At 25.6% G+C, this 20,446-nt stretch overlaps 5 protein-coding genes and 1 long non-coding RNA gene across 13 annotated transcripts; 3 read left to right on the top strand and 3 right to left on the bottom strand.

Annotated features, from left to right (window-relative positions):
- Window positions 1-203: 203 nt before the first annotated feature.
- red (LysM peptidoglycan-binding domain-containing protein red) lies at window positions 204-2,176 on the top strand. 4 transcript variants are annotated; one of them, XR_011172936.1, is made up of 6 exons: window positions 204-482; window positions 555-841; window positions 934-1,074; window positions 1,142-1,269; window positions 1,372-1,757; window positions 1,867-2,176. XR_011172936.1 is itself a non-coding variant. In XM_069111616.1 (5 exons), exons 2-5 carry the CDS (start codon window positions 665-667, stop codon window positions 1,610-1,612), a joined length of 687 nt encoding a protein of 228 aa, XP_068967717.1. In that variant the 5' UTR covers window positions 204-449; window positions 555-664; the 3' UTR covers window positions 1,613-2,176. The 4 variants fall into 4 exon arrangements, 3 of the variants coding, with proteins under 3 accessions (XP_068967717.1, XP_068967715.1, XP_068967718.1); XM_069111616.1 differs by having other exon boundaries at window positions 204-449; window positions 1,372-2,176; XM_069111614.1 differs by having other exon boundaries at window positions 1,372-2,176.
- A 2,131-nt stretch (window positions 2,177-4,307) lies between these two features.
- On the bottom strand, window positions 4,308-5,950 carry Bet3 (blocked early in transport 3). Of its 2 annotated transcripts, XM_069111619.1 has the most exons (3): window positions 5,755-5,950; window positions 5,023-5,538; window positions 4,308-4,444 (listed from the first exon to the last, which is right to left on the bottom strand). In XM_069111619.1, the coding sequence occupies exons 1-2, from the start codon at window positions 5,791-5,793 to the stop codon at window positions 5,041-5,043; spliced, it is 537 nt and encodes a 178-aa protein (XP_068967720.1). In that variant the 5' UTR covers window positions 5,794-5,950; the 3' UTR covers window positions 4,308-4,444; window positions 5,023-5,040. The 2 variants fall into 2 exon arrangements, with proteins under 2 accessions (XP_068967720.1, XP_068967719.1); XM_069111618.1 differs by lacking the exon at window positions 4,308-4,444 and having other exon boundaries at window positions 4,887-5,538; window positions 5,755-5,948.
- Window positions 5,951-6,099: 149 nt separating this feature from the next.
- On the bottom strand, window positions 6,100-8,878 carry Pdss2 (Decaprenyl diphosphate synthase subunit 2). The gene is made up of 5 exons (XM_069111258.1): window positions 7,576-8,878; window positions 7,362-7,490; window positions 7,075-7,276; window positions 6,579-7,001; window positions 6,100-6,488 (listed from the first exon to the last, which is right to left on the bottom strand). Exons 1-5 carry the CDS (start codon window positions 7,911-7,913, stop codon window positions 6,333-6,335), a joined length of 1,248 nt encoding a protein of 415 aa, XP_068967359.1. The 5' UTR covers window positions 7,914-8,878; the 3' UTR covers window positions 6,100-6,332.
- Window positions 8,879-9,372: 494 nt separating this feature from the next.
- On the top strand, window positions 9,373-15,237 carry ABCB7 (ATP binding cassette subfamily B member 7). The gene is made up of 11 exons (XM_069111251.1): window positions 9,373-9,728; window positions 11,754-11,987; window positions 12,046-12,253; window positions 12,362-12,528; window positions 12,598-12,876; window positions 13,687-13,861; window positions 13,929-14,086; window positions 14,155-14,318; window positions 14,389-14,518; window positions 14,622-14,897; window positions 14,963-15,237. Exons 1-11 carry the CDS (start codon window positions 9,552-9,554, stop codon window positions 15,212-15,214), a joined length of 2,220 nt encoding a protein of 739 aa, XP_068967352.1. The 5' UTR covers window positions 9,373-9,551; the 3' UTR covers window positions 15,215-15,237.
- On the bottom strand, window positions 14,711-20,422 carry LOC138178917 (uncharacterized). 2 transcript variants are annotated; one of them, XR_011172858.1, is made up of 3 exons: window positions 20,289-20,422; window positions 15,920-16,199; window positions 14,711-15,170 (listed from the first exon to the last, which is right to left on the bottom strand). It is a non-coding gene; the product is annotated as an uncharacterized LOC138178917 (long non-coding RNA). The 2 variants fall into 2 exon arrangements; XR_011172859.1 differs by lacking the exon at window positions 20,289-20,422 and adding an exon at window positions 20,040-20,235 and having other exon boundaries at window positions 15,920-16,175.
- Window positions 15,104-19,693, top strand: LOC138178904 (putative leucine-rich repeat-containing protein DDB_G0290503). 3 transcript variants are annotated; one of them, XM_069111249.1, is made up of 9 exons: window positions 15,104-15,237; window positions 16,373-16,482; window positions 16,691-16,839; window positions 16,951-17,169; window positions 17,240-17,359; window positions 17,421-17,656; window positions 17,716-17,785; window positions 17,875-18,311; window positions 18,382-19,693. In XM_069111249.1, exons 1-9 carry the CDS (start codon window positions 15,230-15,232, stop codon window positions 19,493-19,495), a joined length of 2,463 nt encoding a protein of 820 aa, XP_068967350.1. In that variant the 5' UTR covers window positions 15,104-15,229; the 3' UTR covers window positions 19,496-19,693. The 3 variants fall into 3 exon arrangements, with proteins under 3 accessions (XP_068967350.1, XP_068967349.1, XP_068967351.1); XM_069111248.1 differs by lacking the exon at window positions 15,104-15,237 and adding an exon at window positions 15,963-16,103; XM_069111250.1 differs by lacking the exon at window positions 15,104-15,237 and having other exon boundaries at window positions 16,564-16,839.
- Window positions 20,423-20,446: the final 24 nt, after the last annotated feature.

The following is a 20,446-nucleotide window of genomic DNA, read 5'->3' as shown; positions in this document are numbered from 1 at the left end:
TATTTATATTATGTTGACAATATATATAAAGTACAAGAACGTTTTACGCTGTACTATTATATTTATATCTCTATAATTTGTTTTAAGTGAAGCTTTTTCAAATTAATAGCAGCTAGTACTGATTTGACTTGCGCGCGTGTGTATATGTGTGTAACGCCCTTTGACTGTCCAATCAAATTGAAGCATTTATTATCATTCAGGTTAAAGAATATCTATAAATTATTATCACGTTGATCAGCTGGGAGAACATTCTAAGTGTAGTTGTAATTAGTTACATATTGTAGCTGAAATTATAAATTTAGAAAATACAACTATTATAAAGAAAATATGTCGAAGTAAAATGTATGTCTTTCAATGATTTTGTATGTACTCATATTCTGGAAGATATTATAATTTGTTAGGCAAATTAGAGTTCAGATCCTACTAATAACAATATTTCATATATTTTGGTAAATTACATGATATCTTACTTGTGTCAAAAAGTGGGTGATATTTATTTATGTTATTGAAATGTTTATAAGATGTGAACTGAATCCTGTTAAATATTCGTATAGGTTATGTGATTATGTTGTTTAAAGTACATCCAAATTTCTTGTCCATAAATATTAAAGAGTGATATGGTTGTTGCGCTTTATAAGCGCTAGTACTATTTTAAAAATTAAAAATGGAGCGAAATGGGGCGAGGGAAATGGAAGAACGAATGTGCATAAGAGATACTGGGAAGACATTGAAAAAATATGGTAGTACAGCTAAACATATTACACGAAATGAAAATTTATTAAAACATACTGTATCAACAACTGATACTCTTCAAGGAATTGCTTTAAAATATGGAGTTACAGTATGTATCCTTTATCTTATTTTATTATTGTATAACTGACAAGGAGCAATTAAAAATATACAATACATTTCATGTATTTTTATTTTTTTTAGACTGAACAGATAAGAAGAGCTAACAGATTATGGGCTTCTGATAGTTTATTTTTACGGGAACATTTGTTTATTCCCGTCAATCCAGAAAGCCCATTGTCATTGGACAATACTGACGAAATTGAACATAACATAGTTCAAAATGTATATACCTTCTTATATTATTAGTAAGATATTATTTAATATTGCATAAGATAAAATATATTTTTAGGTTTCTAGTCCATCTTCAATAACATTATCTATGGATGATGATAGTTCAGTTAATGACTTTTTAGCTAAAATGGATTCTTCTATAGCCAGTGCTAAAAGAGATGTTAAACGTACTCAGGGGAACAGTGAGTAAGTCATTTACTAATTTTTAATGAATAATATTAATTGTACATTTACAATTTATACCACAAAAAATTTCGTATATAAATTTATTAATGAATTACACTTCAGATTTTGCACTGAGGATAGTGATATCTATGTACAATCGCATAGAGCATCTTCTAAATTACGTAACTCGCTTCCTATAACTTCAAATACATATACAATACCACCTACTTCAGAACCATTAAGACCATCATCTTCTAGTGATATGCATAATTTTCCAACTGCTGTAGTTATGACTCAGGGCAGGAAAGTAAAAACATCATTACAAAGACTTCAGCAGCAACAAGATGAAATATTCCAGTTGTAGCAATTAAATTTTATTAGACTGTAATATGTTTAATATTGACAATGTCATTAAAGAGCTTGAACAAAAGATATATTGAATACCAAACGATGTACTGGAAATCGTAGAAGACTATTGCATATTTAAAATTGGTTGATCCAATATTAATGTAAGTTGTATTCATTTCTTTTTTCATAAATTTTTTATGATATTTTTATCATATATTATAAATATTAGAAACATTTATAAAAGATAATTGATCGTTTCTATTCTTGTAGTCTGAGTACGATCAACAATGGATCAACTAGCTCTCGTATTGTCCAAGCATATTTTTAAAATAGTTCAAACGATATTTCTTAGTGAACCATATGTGCCTTTAATCCAAGTCGATTGTGTACTATTTTTGTTATTTTTATAAAATATCTTATGTTTTATATATGATATTAAGTTTACGATTTCCCAGAGGTCAATTTATCCAATTTTATTGCGAATGATAACATGAATGGTACTTCTAGATTTTTTATAATTTTGCTGGGCATAGAATTTTATTTGATTATGTCTTTTTTGTGACCTCAATTATATAACAAAGGTATGAGGGCAGATTGAAAAGTTTTAGGAGTGACAATAACAATAACAGATGAAGCAATTCCCAGCGACGATTCTGAAAACTTTTCGATCTCACCTTGGAACTCTTATAGAAATTATAATTTAAAATATTAATATAATTAAATATTATACTCTCTTACAGTACAAGTCCACTTTCTAAATTATTGTTTGATCTTCCTTAAAGCGTTGTCGATATTATTTATTTAATCCATTTTGTTTTTAAAAACATTAAATACAAAATTATATAAATAAATACAGCTTGGATAACAAAGAGTTCGTTTGTGTAGAAAATATTCTAATTATTATTTCAAGGACAAATAATACGAAATATTATTAAAATTAATATGAATGCTCAATCTTTAGTTACAATTACATAATAAATGATGTTTATAATTTGGTGATATTTATAATCAGCAATCTTCATTAAAAAAATTAAAAAAACCAAGAACTATCGTCGTTAGAGAATAGTTTATATATAATGCACAAATGACTTTAGTATGAATTATATTGAAATATTAATAAACTGGTTTCATTAAATTTAAAAGATAAATTTTTGCTTCTGAAATTATCATTAAAATTTTTAAATGAATGTTAGTGATATAAAAATAATTGTTCCATTTACAAAAGCTAATAAATATAAAATTTATATTTATTACGTTAATATAGATCATTTGTAATTATTTTTGGAGTTATATAAATTTATTGTTGATGCCATTAATAAAGATTTTACAGAAGAAAATACAGTACCTGTTAATATTGTCTATATTGTGTAGTTAACATTTTGTTCATTGTTATATAATAACATTATCTATCCAAATATACATTATATGTTATTATTGTTATATTATTTATACATATTAATGTATTGTATACTATGTAAAAGCAACTATAAATTAGTATAGCAAAAGAATCGAAGTTCAATGAACAAGCGATAAATTTAATTTAAACAGTATATATATATATATATATATATATATAGAGAGAGAGAGAGAGAGAGAGAGAAACAATAAATTTTACAGTTTATATTAAACACATGTATGGTCCAACTTATTTTTTCACTTTGTTATGAATACATAACAATCAATTCAAGTCATTTTTAATGCTATGCATTAATAGTTAATTATAAATACTTTAAGTAAAAATTGTTTAATGTGTATGATATAATTTATTCATTGTGTAGCATAAAATACTAATTGTACTGTATATAAAATGTACACATTTAGCATTTATATTTATTTAGATTTTTAGATGCATGTGCATGTATATGTGTATGTATATATGTTTATATATATATAAATATATATATTTATATATATATACACAATACATATTAAAAAGTATTCAATTATTATGTATAAATGTAAAATAGAAATTATCTGTTAATAAAGTAATTTACATTTAAATATACAATCAAAAGTACTTAAAACAAATATTGCAAATAAATCAAATAAAAATAAGGAAAAACTTAATTTGCTTTATGTTTCTACATTGTAGAGATAAAAATTGATGAGTGGCAGTAATTATTGAATTATTCATATAGTTAAGTACATTTATAATACTTTATTTATTTATTATATTAATTTATTTAATTAATTATTATTGTTACATTTCTTTATTAATTCGTTTATTTATTTGTATGTTATTTGTGTATAAAATTAATATGTGAAATAGAACTCAAGATTATATAACTACTATCAAATAATAAAATCATTATTTGAGATGAATTTGGAATGTATTAGATTTATTTAAGGTGAAACAAAATATCTACTTTGCTATTAGTTATTTTGACTGGTAGTGTAATAAATGTATTGCAGTTACATTTTAACTCATTTATAAAGTTAAATGTACCTATACGATTATTACAATTTGGACAATGAAGTCTACCTTTCGTCCAAGATTCCTGTAAAAGATGCACATACCATTTTATATAGATTTTAGATAAAAGTTTTAAAATTTACCTGTACTATTTTCATTGATGTGATATTTATTTTTTATGCACTATTAAATATTCTGTCAATTGTCAATAAATTGTCAATAACATAGTTTTAAAAGAAACTTTACTTGATTTATAGCATGTTCAATCCATTTAGGCAGCTTTTCCATTGAGATATATGAACAAGGTTCAGAATCATTTGCTTCACATCCAACATCCATAGGATTTTTCTTGACTTCATTATGGGAAGTAAATAATAAAACAGATTCATTATTAGAAAGATTTTTTCTACAACGTTTACACTTCACTTCCATAACCTGTAAAAAGAGAATATATCATATTACAAATGTTTGATGCTTTTGTCAATATTTGATTCATTAATTAATTTAAGTAATTTTACATAAGTTAATTTTACTTCAGTAAATATTATAGAAGCAGAACGTTAAAGGTTATGAATATATAAAAGAAAGACTTTATAAAAAAGTTATTAAAAAGAGGTCTATATACTAGAAACATATTAGTATAGGTTAAAAGCTGACGTAAAAAATGATATCTGCACACAGTTTAATTATATTTTTTTGCCATAATCATATATACTCAATGTAAAAAATTAATTTAAATTATTTTATAATATTCTTATTAATAAATAAATAATTTAGATAAAAAACATATTTTTCATTTATATACTTATTATCAGATATGTATAAAAAAAACTTTTCTATATAAAGTATTTAAGCATTAAAAATCACATTTTATATATATATATATATATATTTATTTTTATGCATTGATTACATCATTATAGTTATTTACGAACATTAAATTAATAAATTTATGAATGTTATAAAATATATATATAATGAAAAATGTGCACAATGTATAACTTTACATATACCTTTAATAACAAGATTATTTAATCTTCACCTGCTGGGATAGCATCTTCTAATCTTTTAATAAATTTAACGCGTAATTCAGTTACATTATCATTTTTTAGTTGATCTTGTACAAACCAACAGGCAATCTCCATTTGTACCATTTCACAAGCTCCTCTTAATACTCCAATTAATACATTACAATATTTTAAATTTAAACAATGATCTGGTAATTCAACAAATTCTGTTAATGGGTTTGCTTCAAAACATAAAGAAAATTCATCACCAGCAGCACTCCAATTTGTGATCGTCGGTGTTATTCCCAAAAATATTTTAAACCCAGTTTGTATTTTCTCAGCTGTATCTCGAAAGTCATAACACCGACCAGATCCAGTTCGAGCTAAGAAATCTTCTATTAAACGAATTCCCATATTATAACCCATTCTTTCCAGCTGTTTGTTTACATCTTCTACATTTTCATAATCCTTTAGTAATTGGGCTACCAATGCTCCATATGTCAATGTAAACAATTCAGAATTCTGAAATTTATTATTATACATAAATTAGCATCATATCTTAATATATCTTTCACACAGAATGAAATTACATATAACTACACATTAAACATTATTCCTAACCTCACTTATAATTTAACATCTATTTTTTAATGATTATTTGTCAACAGAATAGAATTTAATAATATATAATCTAAATGTCTTGTAAAAATTAATAAAGCAATATAGTGGTATACTCACAACTTTTTTTGAGTCAAGTTTCGTGCCTGCTCGTGACATATTTATATATGTTATGTACGGTTCTTCAATCGGCTATGGTTGACAGAGTCGATATTCGCCATTTAATTTTTAATTTATTATCAAATTATTTATACATTTATAATTATGCTAAATAATTACAAAGATCTAAACTATTTTAAATTATTTAGCGAAATGTTTATATAATATACAATAATTCATTAGAAATTGGAATATTATTAGCTTATCTACACAAATACATCGTTTCTTCGTAAATATGTGTATCAAATGGTAAAATAATAATAATAAAAATAAATACGTTATTAGGTATTAAATGTGAATAACACGTTTGTTTAAATATTTATTTATTATAAAATGTAACAATCTTATTATATATATTATACATATTTTATCTTAATTATATATATATATTGCAATTTAAATAATATTTTGTTCATAATATAGAGAAAATATAAATTTCATAAGTATATTAAAACTGAAAACTTAAAATAGGACGGAGTCCTCAAACTGATCTTTGGGCAATTATATAAAATATATTACTTTTTAATTGAAATTGTTGTTCAGAAATCCCCCATAGCTGCAATAATATTATATAATGCTGTTCTTGCATCATTCTTTTCAAATACACTTAAAACTTCCATTGCCCTTTGTGAATGTCTTTTCTGTAATTGTTTTGTTAATTCTACTCCAGGTCCCATCATAACAATTTTATGAATCTGCATATTAAATTGTTAAAATGATTTATGTCATAAGTGGAAAGCAAATTATTACACATTCAAAAATATGTTTACATTTGATATGCTTACCTTAACATAGTCTACATTATTTACAGATTCCAAACCTTTATCAATTTCTGTCAAAATTGATGGGTCATGTTCAATATGAAACATAATTGGTGCAGAACATAGATTGAATGTTACATTTTGATCTTTTGTAATAAATGGACCTAAATCTAAGCAAGCTTGCCAAGCCAACGCTAAGTGTTTTCCAAAATTGTAACCTTGTTCCTGTATTTCATTGCTGTGTCCCGCTAATTTTAATGCACCTTTACAAGATTTTCCTAATAAGGCACCAGCACTTAAAACATTTCTAAGAGTCCATTCCTTTACTGCATAGTCCTTACGATCTTCAGGTGGTATAGAAGGTAAAGGATTATTTTGGTTATCTCTACGTCCTACAAATTCTGCCTCTGCTAAGTCTCTCACAGCACTTGACATTAATTCAACAATCTAAATGTGATTATAATATAAAATATAATACAAATAATTTATATAAATCAAACTATCTAATTTTTATACACACATCTTGATTGCGAAGATTTGCTAATTCAGCACAAGAATTTGCCAATAAATAATCCCCACTTAGTAGTGCAATTTTATTACCAAAATTCATATCATTTAATTCTGATGTTTCTAGATAAACATCAGATTCTATATTTACTAAACCTTTGTGAACAAGATGACTAGTACGTATCATTTCAGTTACTTCTGCTAAAGCTCTTTGACTAAATAAAAATTCGTTTAATATTATTTTTGTTACAAATTTATGATGCTTTAAAATTTTATATCATTAAGAGCTATAATAAATACCTGTGTAATACACCTGCAGCTTTGTCTTCCTCCATATCATCTACGCCTAAATGACCAGCAGCTTTTGAAATTAACAATACAATAAGACCCCATGCTTGCATGTTGTTACGTCCATTATAAATAACACTTCTATAATAAATTTAAATAAATGTTAATATAGAGAAGAACTAATAGTACTATAGGTTTATAAGAAATACATTAATAAAATTCTTACTTGGCTGTTTTTAACAAAGGATGATTAGATCCTACTAGTTTTCTCAAGTGCAAAGCTACATTTGCTATTTCATCACTTAAAAGCCACCGTAAACTTAGAAATGATGTTGGATATCCAACAATTTTCTCTGCTTCTGAAACAGCTCTGTTCCAATCTGGCTTTTGACTTCCTGCAAGCTTTGCTTCAACCTTGTTGGATTGATGTAAATGGAATCTGTTTTGTGTAGAAATGTGTATATTTCTTTGTCTTTCACAATTCACATTATGATCACTGCATAAGATTCCTCTGGTTATATTTCTGTTTCTCAATAAATTAAATGTAATTTTGTTCGTAGACATTTTTGTACTGCACACACCCGTGGAATTCGTTTTCTCTCGATATTAACATTAGTCACACATTCAACAGGTATAACGCACATGATTAACATTTCAGGCTTTCACTTTTGACCTTATTCTTAAAAGATATCATGTGACTTGTTTTCAGGTATAAAAAATTATTTATTTGTCATCATGGAAAGTCATTAAACAAATATATATCTTATATATTTATACATGGTTTTATAATACATTTTATTGAGATCGTTAAATTAAATAGAGCAATGTACATGAATTCTTTTATATAAGAAGGTAATGTTTTAATCATGGACCGTACTCCTATATCTATAGTTTAGTATGCAAAGAGTATGTAGAGAGAATATGTAGAGAATTAGGATGAAATTAGTGTTGCAGGAACGTTTCTATATTACGTCTATTCTCATGGTACTTAAACTTATCCACAATTATGCAGTTATATGAAATTGTTAATTTTATATTGTATAAGTTAAGAAAACAAAACAATAAGCGGAAAAGTACAAATGTAATGCAATAGAAATATGAAAATGAAACACCGAGAATATAAAGAAAAATGAAGTAACGTAGAAAGTTACTAAGAATTAAACATTGAGAAAATTATAATATAAAGATATAGATATGGGCATAGCTCTATGGTGACCGATGACCGAGCAATAACTAACGGGGGTGATGCTGTTTCAAGGGAGCAGGGAACGTGATACGTAGGCCGCATAGATGATTGGTTGTGATTGCGCAAGCGCAATCTTATTCTTATCAAGTAAAAATGAATTAGTATAACTGGTTAACTGATTTATTTTCCCCTTCTGATATACATCATTGAGTGAGTGACCAATGATCAATGCGGTCCCAATTATCACATGACTTTGTCTCCCGCTCCCCGGAAGCAACTAAGTTTGCACTCAATCACTATATGAATTCCTGTGTCTATATACGAAACAATCGTAATATGAAGCAGGGAATTGCACAGTAAAGATTGTATTCATCGAAACAAAATGAGAGCAAACAACTCTTTTAAACGCCATCTCCAGATAGAATAACGTACTGTTAGGATTGAAAACGTAAATATTCGATACATGCCGGAGAAGGAAATAAACTGAAATTGAAACTGTAAAATTGTTTTGTCAAATTATGTAGGTATCAAATGTATCTTCTTAAGTAAGTTAAAAAATATTGTTTAAATTACATATATATGATTTAATGTTCATTTTAATATAAAATGTAATGTAACTTCAGTCAACTTGGTTCAGAGAAGAAAAGATGTATCATAGGTATATGTATAAAGGCAATCATGTATAAATATAAATCGTATAATCTAATAAAAATACCATCCTAATCCTTAGCATTACCTTTCTAAATATTACCAGAGAGGAATTCCCTCTTTGATATTACCTACATACTACTTGAACGTATGTTGAATATATAAATGGTAGATGGATAGTATCTCTCTCTGATAGTACATATATGTATATTCAATCAGAGACTCTAAATGCATATACATATAATAGCACACTTGTATAGCCAATAGCCGGTGTGGGTTATTAGATTTGTATTTTTATCATGATCTAATAATCTAATTTGTGAATTTTGCTTTTGTATTGCCATTTGTGAATAAATATTTCTAGCATAATGTTAAGTATTATTCTATGTCGTCGCATGTTACGGACTGGATATAATGAAAAAAATCTCTGGACCAGATCATTTGTAACGTGTTCAATTAAATCACGAAGACAAATTACTTATCGCGAAGAAGTTTTATCTCACATTTTGACACGTACTCTAATATACCCTGCTATTGGAATTAGGGTAATATTTTTAATTTACATATTCTACCTTCATAAAATATTATAAACATTAATCAAGGATTTATAACAATGTTTTTTTGAAATATTGGGTGTTTACTAATTCTTCAATTATTATTGTATCAAGTTTAAATCATGGAAATAAGTTAAATGTTTATTAATTAATAATAAATAAATAACATATAACATGTTAAGTAATGTTAATTAAACAGGTATTTATTTCAAAGCATTTCTTTATTGCTTCTGCAGATATAACATTTACATAATGGGTAGAACTTCAAGAAAACGTCATCAAAAGAAGAAGCTAAATAAAGAAATAGCAGAAAATACAGAAGACAGTTTGATGCATCTTAGATCTTGGTTATTAACAAAGAACTGTTCATCAGTTTATGATCTTATTCCATCTAACTTTCTTATTACAGGACGAGGATTAAAAACATTAAAAGACATTAAAGTTAATGATATATTGATCAAACTACCTTATGAAATCTTAATAACAACATGTACATTATCTCAAAGCGATGTCAGTGTTTTATTTTCAAACACTGAACATTATAGTGCTCAATGTTTATTAGCAGTATTTATTTTGTACGAATCACATTTAGAAAGTGCTTCAAAATGGTACCACTATATTAATAGTTTACCACGAAATCTAACAAATCCAGATTTTTGTACACAAAAAGAAAAGAATTTGTTACCAACATTAATTACAGATTATATGAATGAGTTCCATAAAATACATAATGATTTTCGATTATTAATTAGATCTATGAATAATTTGAAGTTAAATGGAGAATCTCATTGTCCTCATTGCAACTTACATCTTAAGAAAATAATTACATTTGAAAAATACAAATGGGCATATTATATTGTTAATACAAGAGCTGTATACATAGATGCAGCTGAAATTGAGAAAAATCGAGATATTACTATTAATATAAAACAACCAAATAATTTAGCCTTAGCACCATTTTTAGACTTATTTAATCATAATATACATACCATAACACATGCATCTGTAGTTATAAGTAAAAATGGGAATAAATTTTACCAAATTGCTACCTTAAATTCATTTAATTTAGGATCACAAGTTTTTATCAATTATGGTGCACATAATAGTCTTAAATTATATGTCCATTATGGCTTTTTTATATCAGATAATCCATTAGATGAAATTTATTTTGATATTTCTGATGTAAAAGTTTGTTTTGATGTCCCAAAATTTAAATTGGATTTCATTATTTCTAATAATTTACAACAAAACATGGCATTTACAAGAGATGGCTTAAATTATAATGCACTCTGTACATTATTCATAATGAATACAAAATTACAGAAAAATCATTGGAATGCAAAATTATATGGAAATTCATTTATGTCAGAGGATATAATAGCTGCATATAATATAGCAAAACCAATTTTAAATTTGAAAAAGAATGGACTACTAAATCATTTGACTACTATGAAAAAACTGAAATATTATACACAATGTTTTTCAATTGCAATAAATCTTGTAGAAGAATATATTACAATATTAAATGAATCATATAATAGTCTATGTACATTTCATTAATTTGATGAAAATATATAATTGATAACATAAAGATATAATTTGTAGTATATATATATAGGAGAATGTTTGTTGTAAAACAGTCATTTAAAAACTAAGTTTATAAACTATATAAATTAATAAACTAATATGTACTGAGAATTTCTTAATTTTTCCAGAGTACATGATTAGATTTCTGTTTCAGGTACCAAATTATTTTGATATAATTGATTAGTTTGAGTTTTGTATGACTCATATTCAAACAATTTATACCTTTACACTACTTTAATAAAAACAATAGCATTATTCATTAAATTTTATTTGTTTTTCTACCATGTGAAATAAGATATCTTCATTTATTTATAATTTTGAACAAAATATTTTTGCATTTGACAAATTATTAATAGTATCTAAGGAATCTTTAAAATGTTTAATAATATTTTTTATTAATGTTCAATACAAGTTTAATTATTTTTATAGTGTTGCAGTGGAAATGTAATTGATCGTACACAGAAAAAGAAATCTATTATAAGTTCTGTTAAATTTCCATTGGTAATACCTGGATTTACTGGCGGAAAATCAGGCCAACAAAAAAGAGATTGTTTTCATCCTGGTGTATCTAGTTTAAGCCATGAATGTATTGATATTCAAGAAAGGGAGACAATTAAATCTGCAAATATGATTAGAGCAATGCTTAGATATATTTGGCCAAAAGTAAGTTATCTTAGAGACCTAATTAATATTGTAATAATATAGCTATACCTATTCATAGGATGATCCAGATATTCGAAGAAGAGTTAAAATAGCCATGGGTTTACTTGTTGGTGCAAAAGCTCTAAATGTTGGCGTTCCTTTCATTTTTAAATGTGCAATAGATACTCTTAATACCCAACACATGGCAACTACTGGTAATGCCATTTTAAGTCTAGAAACTGGATCAGATACGATTGCAACAGTAGCAACATCATTACTTATTGGATGTATGTACAAAAATCATATAAATTATTATTATAAAAAGAATATTCTTTCTGATTTATAAGTTGTTGAGAGTAGATATTTTCTATTAATATTATCATATTGAAAAACAGATGGAGTAGCACGTGCTGGTGCAGCTGGATTTAGTGAATTGAGAAATGCAGTATTTGCAAAAGTTGCTCATCATTCTATTCGTAAAATAGCTAAAAATGTATTCTTGCATTTACATAATTTAGACATGGCTTTTCATTTAGGTAGACAAACTGGAGCATTATCTAAAGTAAGATAATTTTATTGTTCCTATTTTTATTATTTGAAATAATCATTTATTCAACACAAATTGTTGTAGACAATAGATAGAGGGAGTCGTGGTATAAATTTTGTATTAAATGCTATGGTATTTAATATTATTCCTACTGTCTTTGAATTATCATTAGTTAGTACAGTCTTATATTTAAAATGTGGAGCAGAATATGCAAGTATTGCTCTTAGTTGTGTTGGAATTTATGCATTATTCACGTTGGCTATTACTCAATGGCGAACGAAATTTAGAATTTTTATGAATCAAGCAGAAAATGAAGCAAGTAATAAAGCAATAGATTCACTTATCAATTATGAAACAGTAAAGGTATGTACTTTATTCATTTTTACAATTGAATGGGTTACTGTAATAAGGAGGCAGCTCCACTTTAAGATAATTTGAGCAAATCAACAAAAATCAAATACTGCTTCAAACATGTTATAAATTTATGGTCAATCTATATACATGTTAACGTACTCTTACACTAAATATAAAATCTATACGTTTCTTATTGTTCAATAAATATGATTTTCAATATTGGAGCTACTTTCCTTTTGTGCCAAAAATAGAAACAAAATAGTAAATTACTAAAAGAATTAAAGAAATTTAAAAAGAGATTATATTTTATTATAATCATGACTATAATGATTAATGCATTTAAAAAGAATGATATTCGAAGTATATGGTGTAGAATCATCTTCAAATAACTTATCCTCTCAGAAGCCTATCGTCAGAATTGTCTGAAGTTTTCTGGTTTTGTTATAGAACCATATCTTATTTTCTGCAACATACTTCTTTGCAAGTTCTAACAAGCCTTTATATTTTGAAACTTTTAATGGTAAGAAGTTTTCATATGTTGATTGAAGATTATTTATTGTTATAAATGTTTGCTTTTTGATATTGAACATTTTTACTTGTTCAAATTCATTCTCAATGTATTTAGTCGTGCCTCTTTACTTAGAGCTAATTCCTTTTTCCACTAAGTCTAAGATCACATTTTTTTTAATGAAACGAAATGAAAAGAAGTAGAGCTGCCTCCTTCTTGCTGCAAGTCCTTCAATTACGATATCTATATTTCCATACAATTCTAATATTTATACTGTATAAATAATTTATTTTTTATATCTTTTATGTTAGTATTTTAATAACGAAAAATTTGAAGCTGAAAGATATGACGAATCGTTAAAGAAATATGAAATTGCATCACTTAAAACAAGTACAAGTCTAGCAATGCTAAATTTTGGACAAAACGCTATATTTAGCGCTGCACTTAGTTTAATAATGGTACTAGCATCCAATAATATTATAGAGGGTAATTTTTTAATGTTTACAATGTACATAACACAAAGTGTAAATTTTGATGTAATATTTAAATGTAGGTACCATGACAGTAGGAGACTTAGTAATGGTTAATGGTCTTTTATTCCAACTATCAGTTCCCTTAGGATTTTTGGGTTCAGTATATCGTGAAGTTAGACAAGCTCTCATCGATATGCAAACTATGTTTACTTTGATGGCAATGAATACTGCTATTAAGGTACTTATACATACTTTCTAAGATTTATTGATTATAAATAATTAATACAGTTTATGATATAATACCAGTCTAAAGAGAATGCAACGCACTTTCATATAACTTCAAAGAATTCGGATATTGAATTTAAAAACATTAGCTTTCACTATGTTGAAGGCAAGCCTATTTTTAAAGATATTAATTTTACTATTCCAAGTGGTAAAAAGATAGCTATTATTGGAGGATCTGGTTGTGGGTAAGTTTTAAATATAATATACATAATTTTTAAAAAAGTAAAGTATTGATTAATAATATATGCTTTTTAGTAAAACAACATTAGTAAGATTGTTATACCGATTTTTTGAACCACAATCTGGAGCTGTTTTTATAAATGGACATAATATTCGAGACATTGATTTAGATATCTTAAGAAAATCAATAGCAATTGTTCCTCAGGTAATTTTATCATTTATTATCAATTTAGATCATAAATTTTAATTAAAAAAAGATTTAGTAATATACATATAATTAAAATATTAAAATCAACAAATTATTCTAGGACACTGTTCTCTTTCATGAAAGTATCTTTTACAACCTTCATTATGGTAATTTATCTAAAAGTAAGGAGGATGTTTTTGAAGCTGCCAAAATGGCAAATTTACATGATTCCATTCTTAAATGGCCAAAAGGATATGATACACCTGTTGGAGAACGTGGTTTAAAGTTAAGTGGTGGTGAAAAGCAACGAGTAGCAATTGCTAGAGCAATTTTAAAAAATAGCCCAATATTAATTTTTGATGAAGCCACATCATCTCTAGATTCTATTACAGAACATGTAAGTTCCTATTATATGTTAAATGTTATTACTATAAATATTTAACTCTGATAACATACTTTCAGAATATTCTTGAAGCATTACGTAGAGCAACCATTGGCCGAACTTCCATTGTTATAGCCCATCGATTATCCACTGTTATGGATTCAGATGAAATTTTTGTATTAGATAATGGTAGTTTGATTGAAAGAGGAACACATGACTCTTTATTAGCTGTGCCAAATTCTTTATATTGCAAATTGTGGGAAACACAACACATAGGAATGCTCAAATCTAGTCAAGAAAAAGATAATAACTGTAGAACTCCAGGAGTTTGAAACAGAAATTGTATAATGCACAGGTAATAATGTCATACAGTCTTGAACTTGAAATTAACCATTTGAACATACTGAAAAGTCTATATATATCTAAACAATAGATTCTTATTTCTATAATTTTTTTTGTTTATCGTAATCTAACAAAATGAACCAAAAATATTTTCAAAAAGTCGACTTGATTCTAATTGAACATTTCCCAGTTTTAATACAAAATTATTATTACGTAAGATTAAATATTTATTATTTAATGTATTATTGTATATTGTAAATGCAACTAGCAATGGTAAATTAGGCAAATTACTTGTAATAATAAAAATTTGTAACATAATAATATACATGTGCATTATATATAGTATTTTTAATTTGTTACACAATTACAAGTCTGTGGTTAAATTTCCAAAGTATAATTATTATCACAATTAATGTTTGAAAAGTATAGTCGATAGAACGAAAATAAAAAGATAAGTAAAAATTTATTATTATTATTATTCCTCTTTATTCTATGTATATATAGATTTATCACAAAATAGTAATATACGATATATAAATATTCTTAAATAAAATCGAAATATTTCATTCCTTATATATATACATGCATTTGTCATTTACAAAAATATGCTTTTAAGTATTTTCATTTGAGCAGATTTCTTTAAATACATATAACTCTAAACAACATTGATTAGAGAAATGTTGTGCATTGGTTACCTTGGAAACCGGTTAAAAACAACTATGGATGCTGATTAGTCTTGAATAAGTTTGGATAATGATATAATAATTTGTTCTTGTAAAAACTATGCTAGTTGTGATGTAGAATTTGCAAATAAAACATGCAAACTGAAGTTCCTACGTTGCCTGTAGTACACTTCAATGCCCATAAGAATCTCAATAGGTAATCATAGTAGTGCCAAGCATTTTATAAATATTTTGATGTATATTTGTGATGTAAATTGAGAATTGAATACTTTATATTATCATGACGATGTGTCTGTAAGAAACATTTTAGTATATATGTATATTGTTTTACAATTTAATTTTTTTTATTTAATTTTTTCACATATAACAAATTTGTGTCATTTACGTATTCATTATATATTTAAATTGTACTTTAATTGTACTTTTCTACTATAAATCTTGAGAAATCTTGTGTATAATTTACAGAAAACAAAATTCTAACTTAGGAAGACCATCAGTGGAAACAAAAATTAATTCATCTCACAAAAATATAGCATATCTTTCCTATAAGAAAAAAAACCTACATCCTTTACTTGGTTTGTATTAAAATTTCAATAAGAATTAATACATTAATTCATAAAACATTAATTAATAGGTACTTTATTTTACTATTAAAGGATTTATAATATTTTATTTTTAATGTTTAAATTAATGAAGTAATTATCAATGTCTTTTAAACATACATGATCCACATGATCCCTGGATGTTTAAAACAATCTTTTAACATTAATATTTAATATATAGTACGACCATATCAAAGTAATGTTCGACAATGTCCTTTGGAACAATCAAAACCTAATAAGAGTAGCATTGAACAAAGAGTTCTGTCTGCAAAAATGTTACGTATTAAAGAATTACAAAATCAGTTGGCGGATGCACACTATCGATTAAATGTAAGGATTTCAAATTGTATCATGTAAATTTACATATTTCTAAAATTCATGTATATATCACAAGTATATGTTAATTACAGACATATTGAATATAATTATATATTTCCACAGGAATTAGCAACTGAAAACAAATTATTACGAGCATTACAGAAAAGACAAGATTCTGCATTAAAACGTTATGAAGGAACAAATGCTGAACTTCCGCGGATTATTAATTCACATCATGAGGAATTGAGAGTACTTCAGATTAAATATAAAAAATTAAAAACTTTACAAAAAGAAACATGTAATTTATTAAAGGAAAAAGAAAATGAACTTCAACATTTACAGGTAGATATTAATATATATAACGTTTTCAAACAAAAAATGAAAATATCAATAGTTATATATTATCCCTTAGTCACAAAATAAGCATCTATTACAACTTAGTAAGGATCGTAATTTGGGAGAGAGAGAAAAGTTACAAATAGAAGTTTCTGATTTAAATCATAGAATACAACAACAACAAGATACCATACAGGTAATCTCATATTTGTAACTGATTTCTTACATAATATTTATACATTTAATTATTTTATTAGACACTACATAAAAAACTAAGTCTTGAAACTAAAAGTTTAAAACAACAATTGCATCTAGAAATTTCTAAGCGTAGAGAAACACAAAAACATTTAGATGAAACAACAGAAAAATTAAGATCTTTAGAAAATTTACTAGATAACAGAGAACGAAGATTATATTATAGTGGACAATTATTGTTTCCTGATAAGAATCGACGTTTTGGCACACAGTCTCTCACAAACCTAAGAGATATTAGGTATGTGGAAAATATAATACTAAGCTAATCATTTCTTCATATTCAGTGATTTCTTCTAGCTCATCAAATCCATTAAAGATACCAAGTAAAAACAAAAAATGGCAAACAGATATCCAAAAAGACAGTTTGGTAAAGATAAATTTTATTGTATAATTGTGTATACTATTTATATCTTCTGAAAATAGATATTATATTCATCTCATATTGATAACTTTTAGCCCATGCTTCATACATCTGAATTAAATGAAAACATCAAAACAGAGGAAAGGATAATTTCAAATCAAACTTTAGACTGTATAAAATCTGAAACAATGACAAACTTGGAACAAGTACGAAGATATCGTCTTCAAAAATCGCCATACAAAAATACATTGAATAATTCAGAAGAAAAATCCAGGGAAATAGATTTTGCTATAAACGAAAATTCAGAGTTTTCAATAGGTTTAGAAAAATCAGAACAATTAGAAAAACAACATAAAGAGGAGGAGGAATATCAAATAAGCGCAGTTAAATTTAGAAAAATATATAACAACCGAAAATGTCAAAATTTTATCAGTTCATCTGGAGGTAGTGAAAGCGAAAATGAAAATGAACATGAAAATGATAAAAATAATTATACGAATGCAACTAACAATTCTAAGCAACTGCATGCAAGGTTTGTATGATTTGCATTTATTTTTATTTAAAATAATTATTTAATTGTAACATATTTTATTATCTTTCAGATTAATTAGCAGTGCAGATGACACTTCAGATTCAAAAGATTCTGATTGTAAATATAGAAATAAATTGAGGGTTTTAGTAAGAGAAAGAAAAAATTCCTATGTAAGTGATTCAGAAATAGAATCTGAAATAAGAAAACAATCAATTGAACATTACTTGACAGTGAATCATCAAAATGATACACTCAAATTAATTTCATCTGTTTATGACAATCAAGCTCATTATGACTCTGATAAAGAAACAGAAAAATTTACATCTTCAAAAAATATATTAAATGAATCACAGAATGTTTATCAATCTTTAATTGATGAAATGCATATAAAAACTAAAAATGTAGAAAATGAAAACATATATGCTCAATACGATATACACACAGAATATAGAAACTCAGAAAATATAGAAAACTATATGTTTGAACAAGCTCCATCTAAAATACAAGAATTTAATAATGTAAGTATGAAAAAAGATGATTTTAAAAATGAATCATCATTACAAACATATTTTAAAGATGAACATGATGTATCATTCAAAACTAATAATATAGAGCCAGTAGATATTGAATCAAAAATATCACACATGAATGAAACTCTTTTTAATGGTACACAAAAAAGATCTTCTACACAAGATTTATTAAATTCTCCACAGAATTTAAATAAAGTAACAATAAACAAAGTAGATACAACAGAAGTAGGAATATTAAGTGAAAATATGCTGCTACAGAACTATAGTTTAGAAACAAAAAATAAATTAAATAAGAATGAGTTTCAAAATGTTGATATGATTTCACACAATGTACAATCTCATGATAATAATTCAGTTCATGATATATTAACTGATGTTAGTACTATGTCTGAAAGCAATATAAAAACAAAAATGACAGATTATAACAAAGAAAAGTTATTAGCATCAATGAAAGCTATTGATAATAATGAAAACATTGAATTTCTAAACCAAGATTATGAAAAAAATAATGTAACAAGAAGAAAGCAAATGATAGAAAATGTGTTCCCTGATTTACCACCCCACATGAAGAAAAAGCAAGAAATTATTAAAGATATATTTGATAATGATGTAATTAAAAATGAATCAACAGATAATTGTAATAAATTACACTGAAATATAAATGAAAAAAAGACAACTACTAAAATATCTGCAAGGACAAAACATAGACTATATAAATAATTATAATATGTGTGTAACTATATTTTTTTTATAATACAGATATTACTATACATACATGTACATCTCTATTTTATGAGAGGTTAGGAACTTCTTATTTAATGTAATAAATTATTTAAGGATATGCTATTAAAAGCTTTGTACATCTTTTACCCTAATTTTAGTTCTTTAATAAATATCTATTATATTTATAATTTAAGTGTCTATAAATTATTAGATTTATTTTATGGTTGTCAGTGTCAATATATGCGGAGTGTACGTATATGTGTATTATGTAATTAATGTTACATCAATTATATTTATATTTATTTTGTATAGTTGTTGGTAATAAAGAAACAATAACATCTAATAAACAAGGTATTCTAGAGTACGTTAAATTACATATATTAATTAAAATTATATTCAAATTCACAACGCGTAATTACAAACTTGAAAATATAACTATATCAATGCGTATATATATATATATTTTTTAAATTACTCATAGTTGCCTACAAATTTTGAGTTTTCTACGGAAATTGAAAAGATAGTTCAATTAGTCACAATGGTGACATTATGTAGATATAATATAATATCACTTATTTGAATAAAGAAACTGATATAGATAATATTTTATTCAAAAAGATATGTTTAACAATAATATATATTAAAAACATGATTATTAAAAATAAAAGGATACTCATATTTAATATTTAGACTATATTTAATTTTACATTACATTCAATATTACCTGTAATATTGTAATATGTACTTAATTATAAGTGATAACAAAATAGAAATTTTTTATTTGTAAATTGCACAATCTGTTACCTAAATAAAGAACCATCTTCGGAGATGTAACATTTTCGGTTATATAAAAATAAACTACAAATTTTTACATCAAGTTTT

The sequence above is a fragment of the Bombus flavifrons genome, chromosome 4 (genome assembly GCF_040668555.2).
Source record: "Bombus flavifrons isolate JBK064 chromosome 4, iyBomFlav1_principal, whole genome shotgun sequence".
Classification (NCBI taxonomy): Eukaryota; Metazoa; Arthropoda; class Insecta; order Hymenoptera; family Apidae; genus Bombus; species Bombus flavifrons.
The sequence above is the reverse complement of the archived record's forward strand: the minus strand, read 5'-3'. Positions and strand labels throughout refer to the sequence as shown.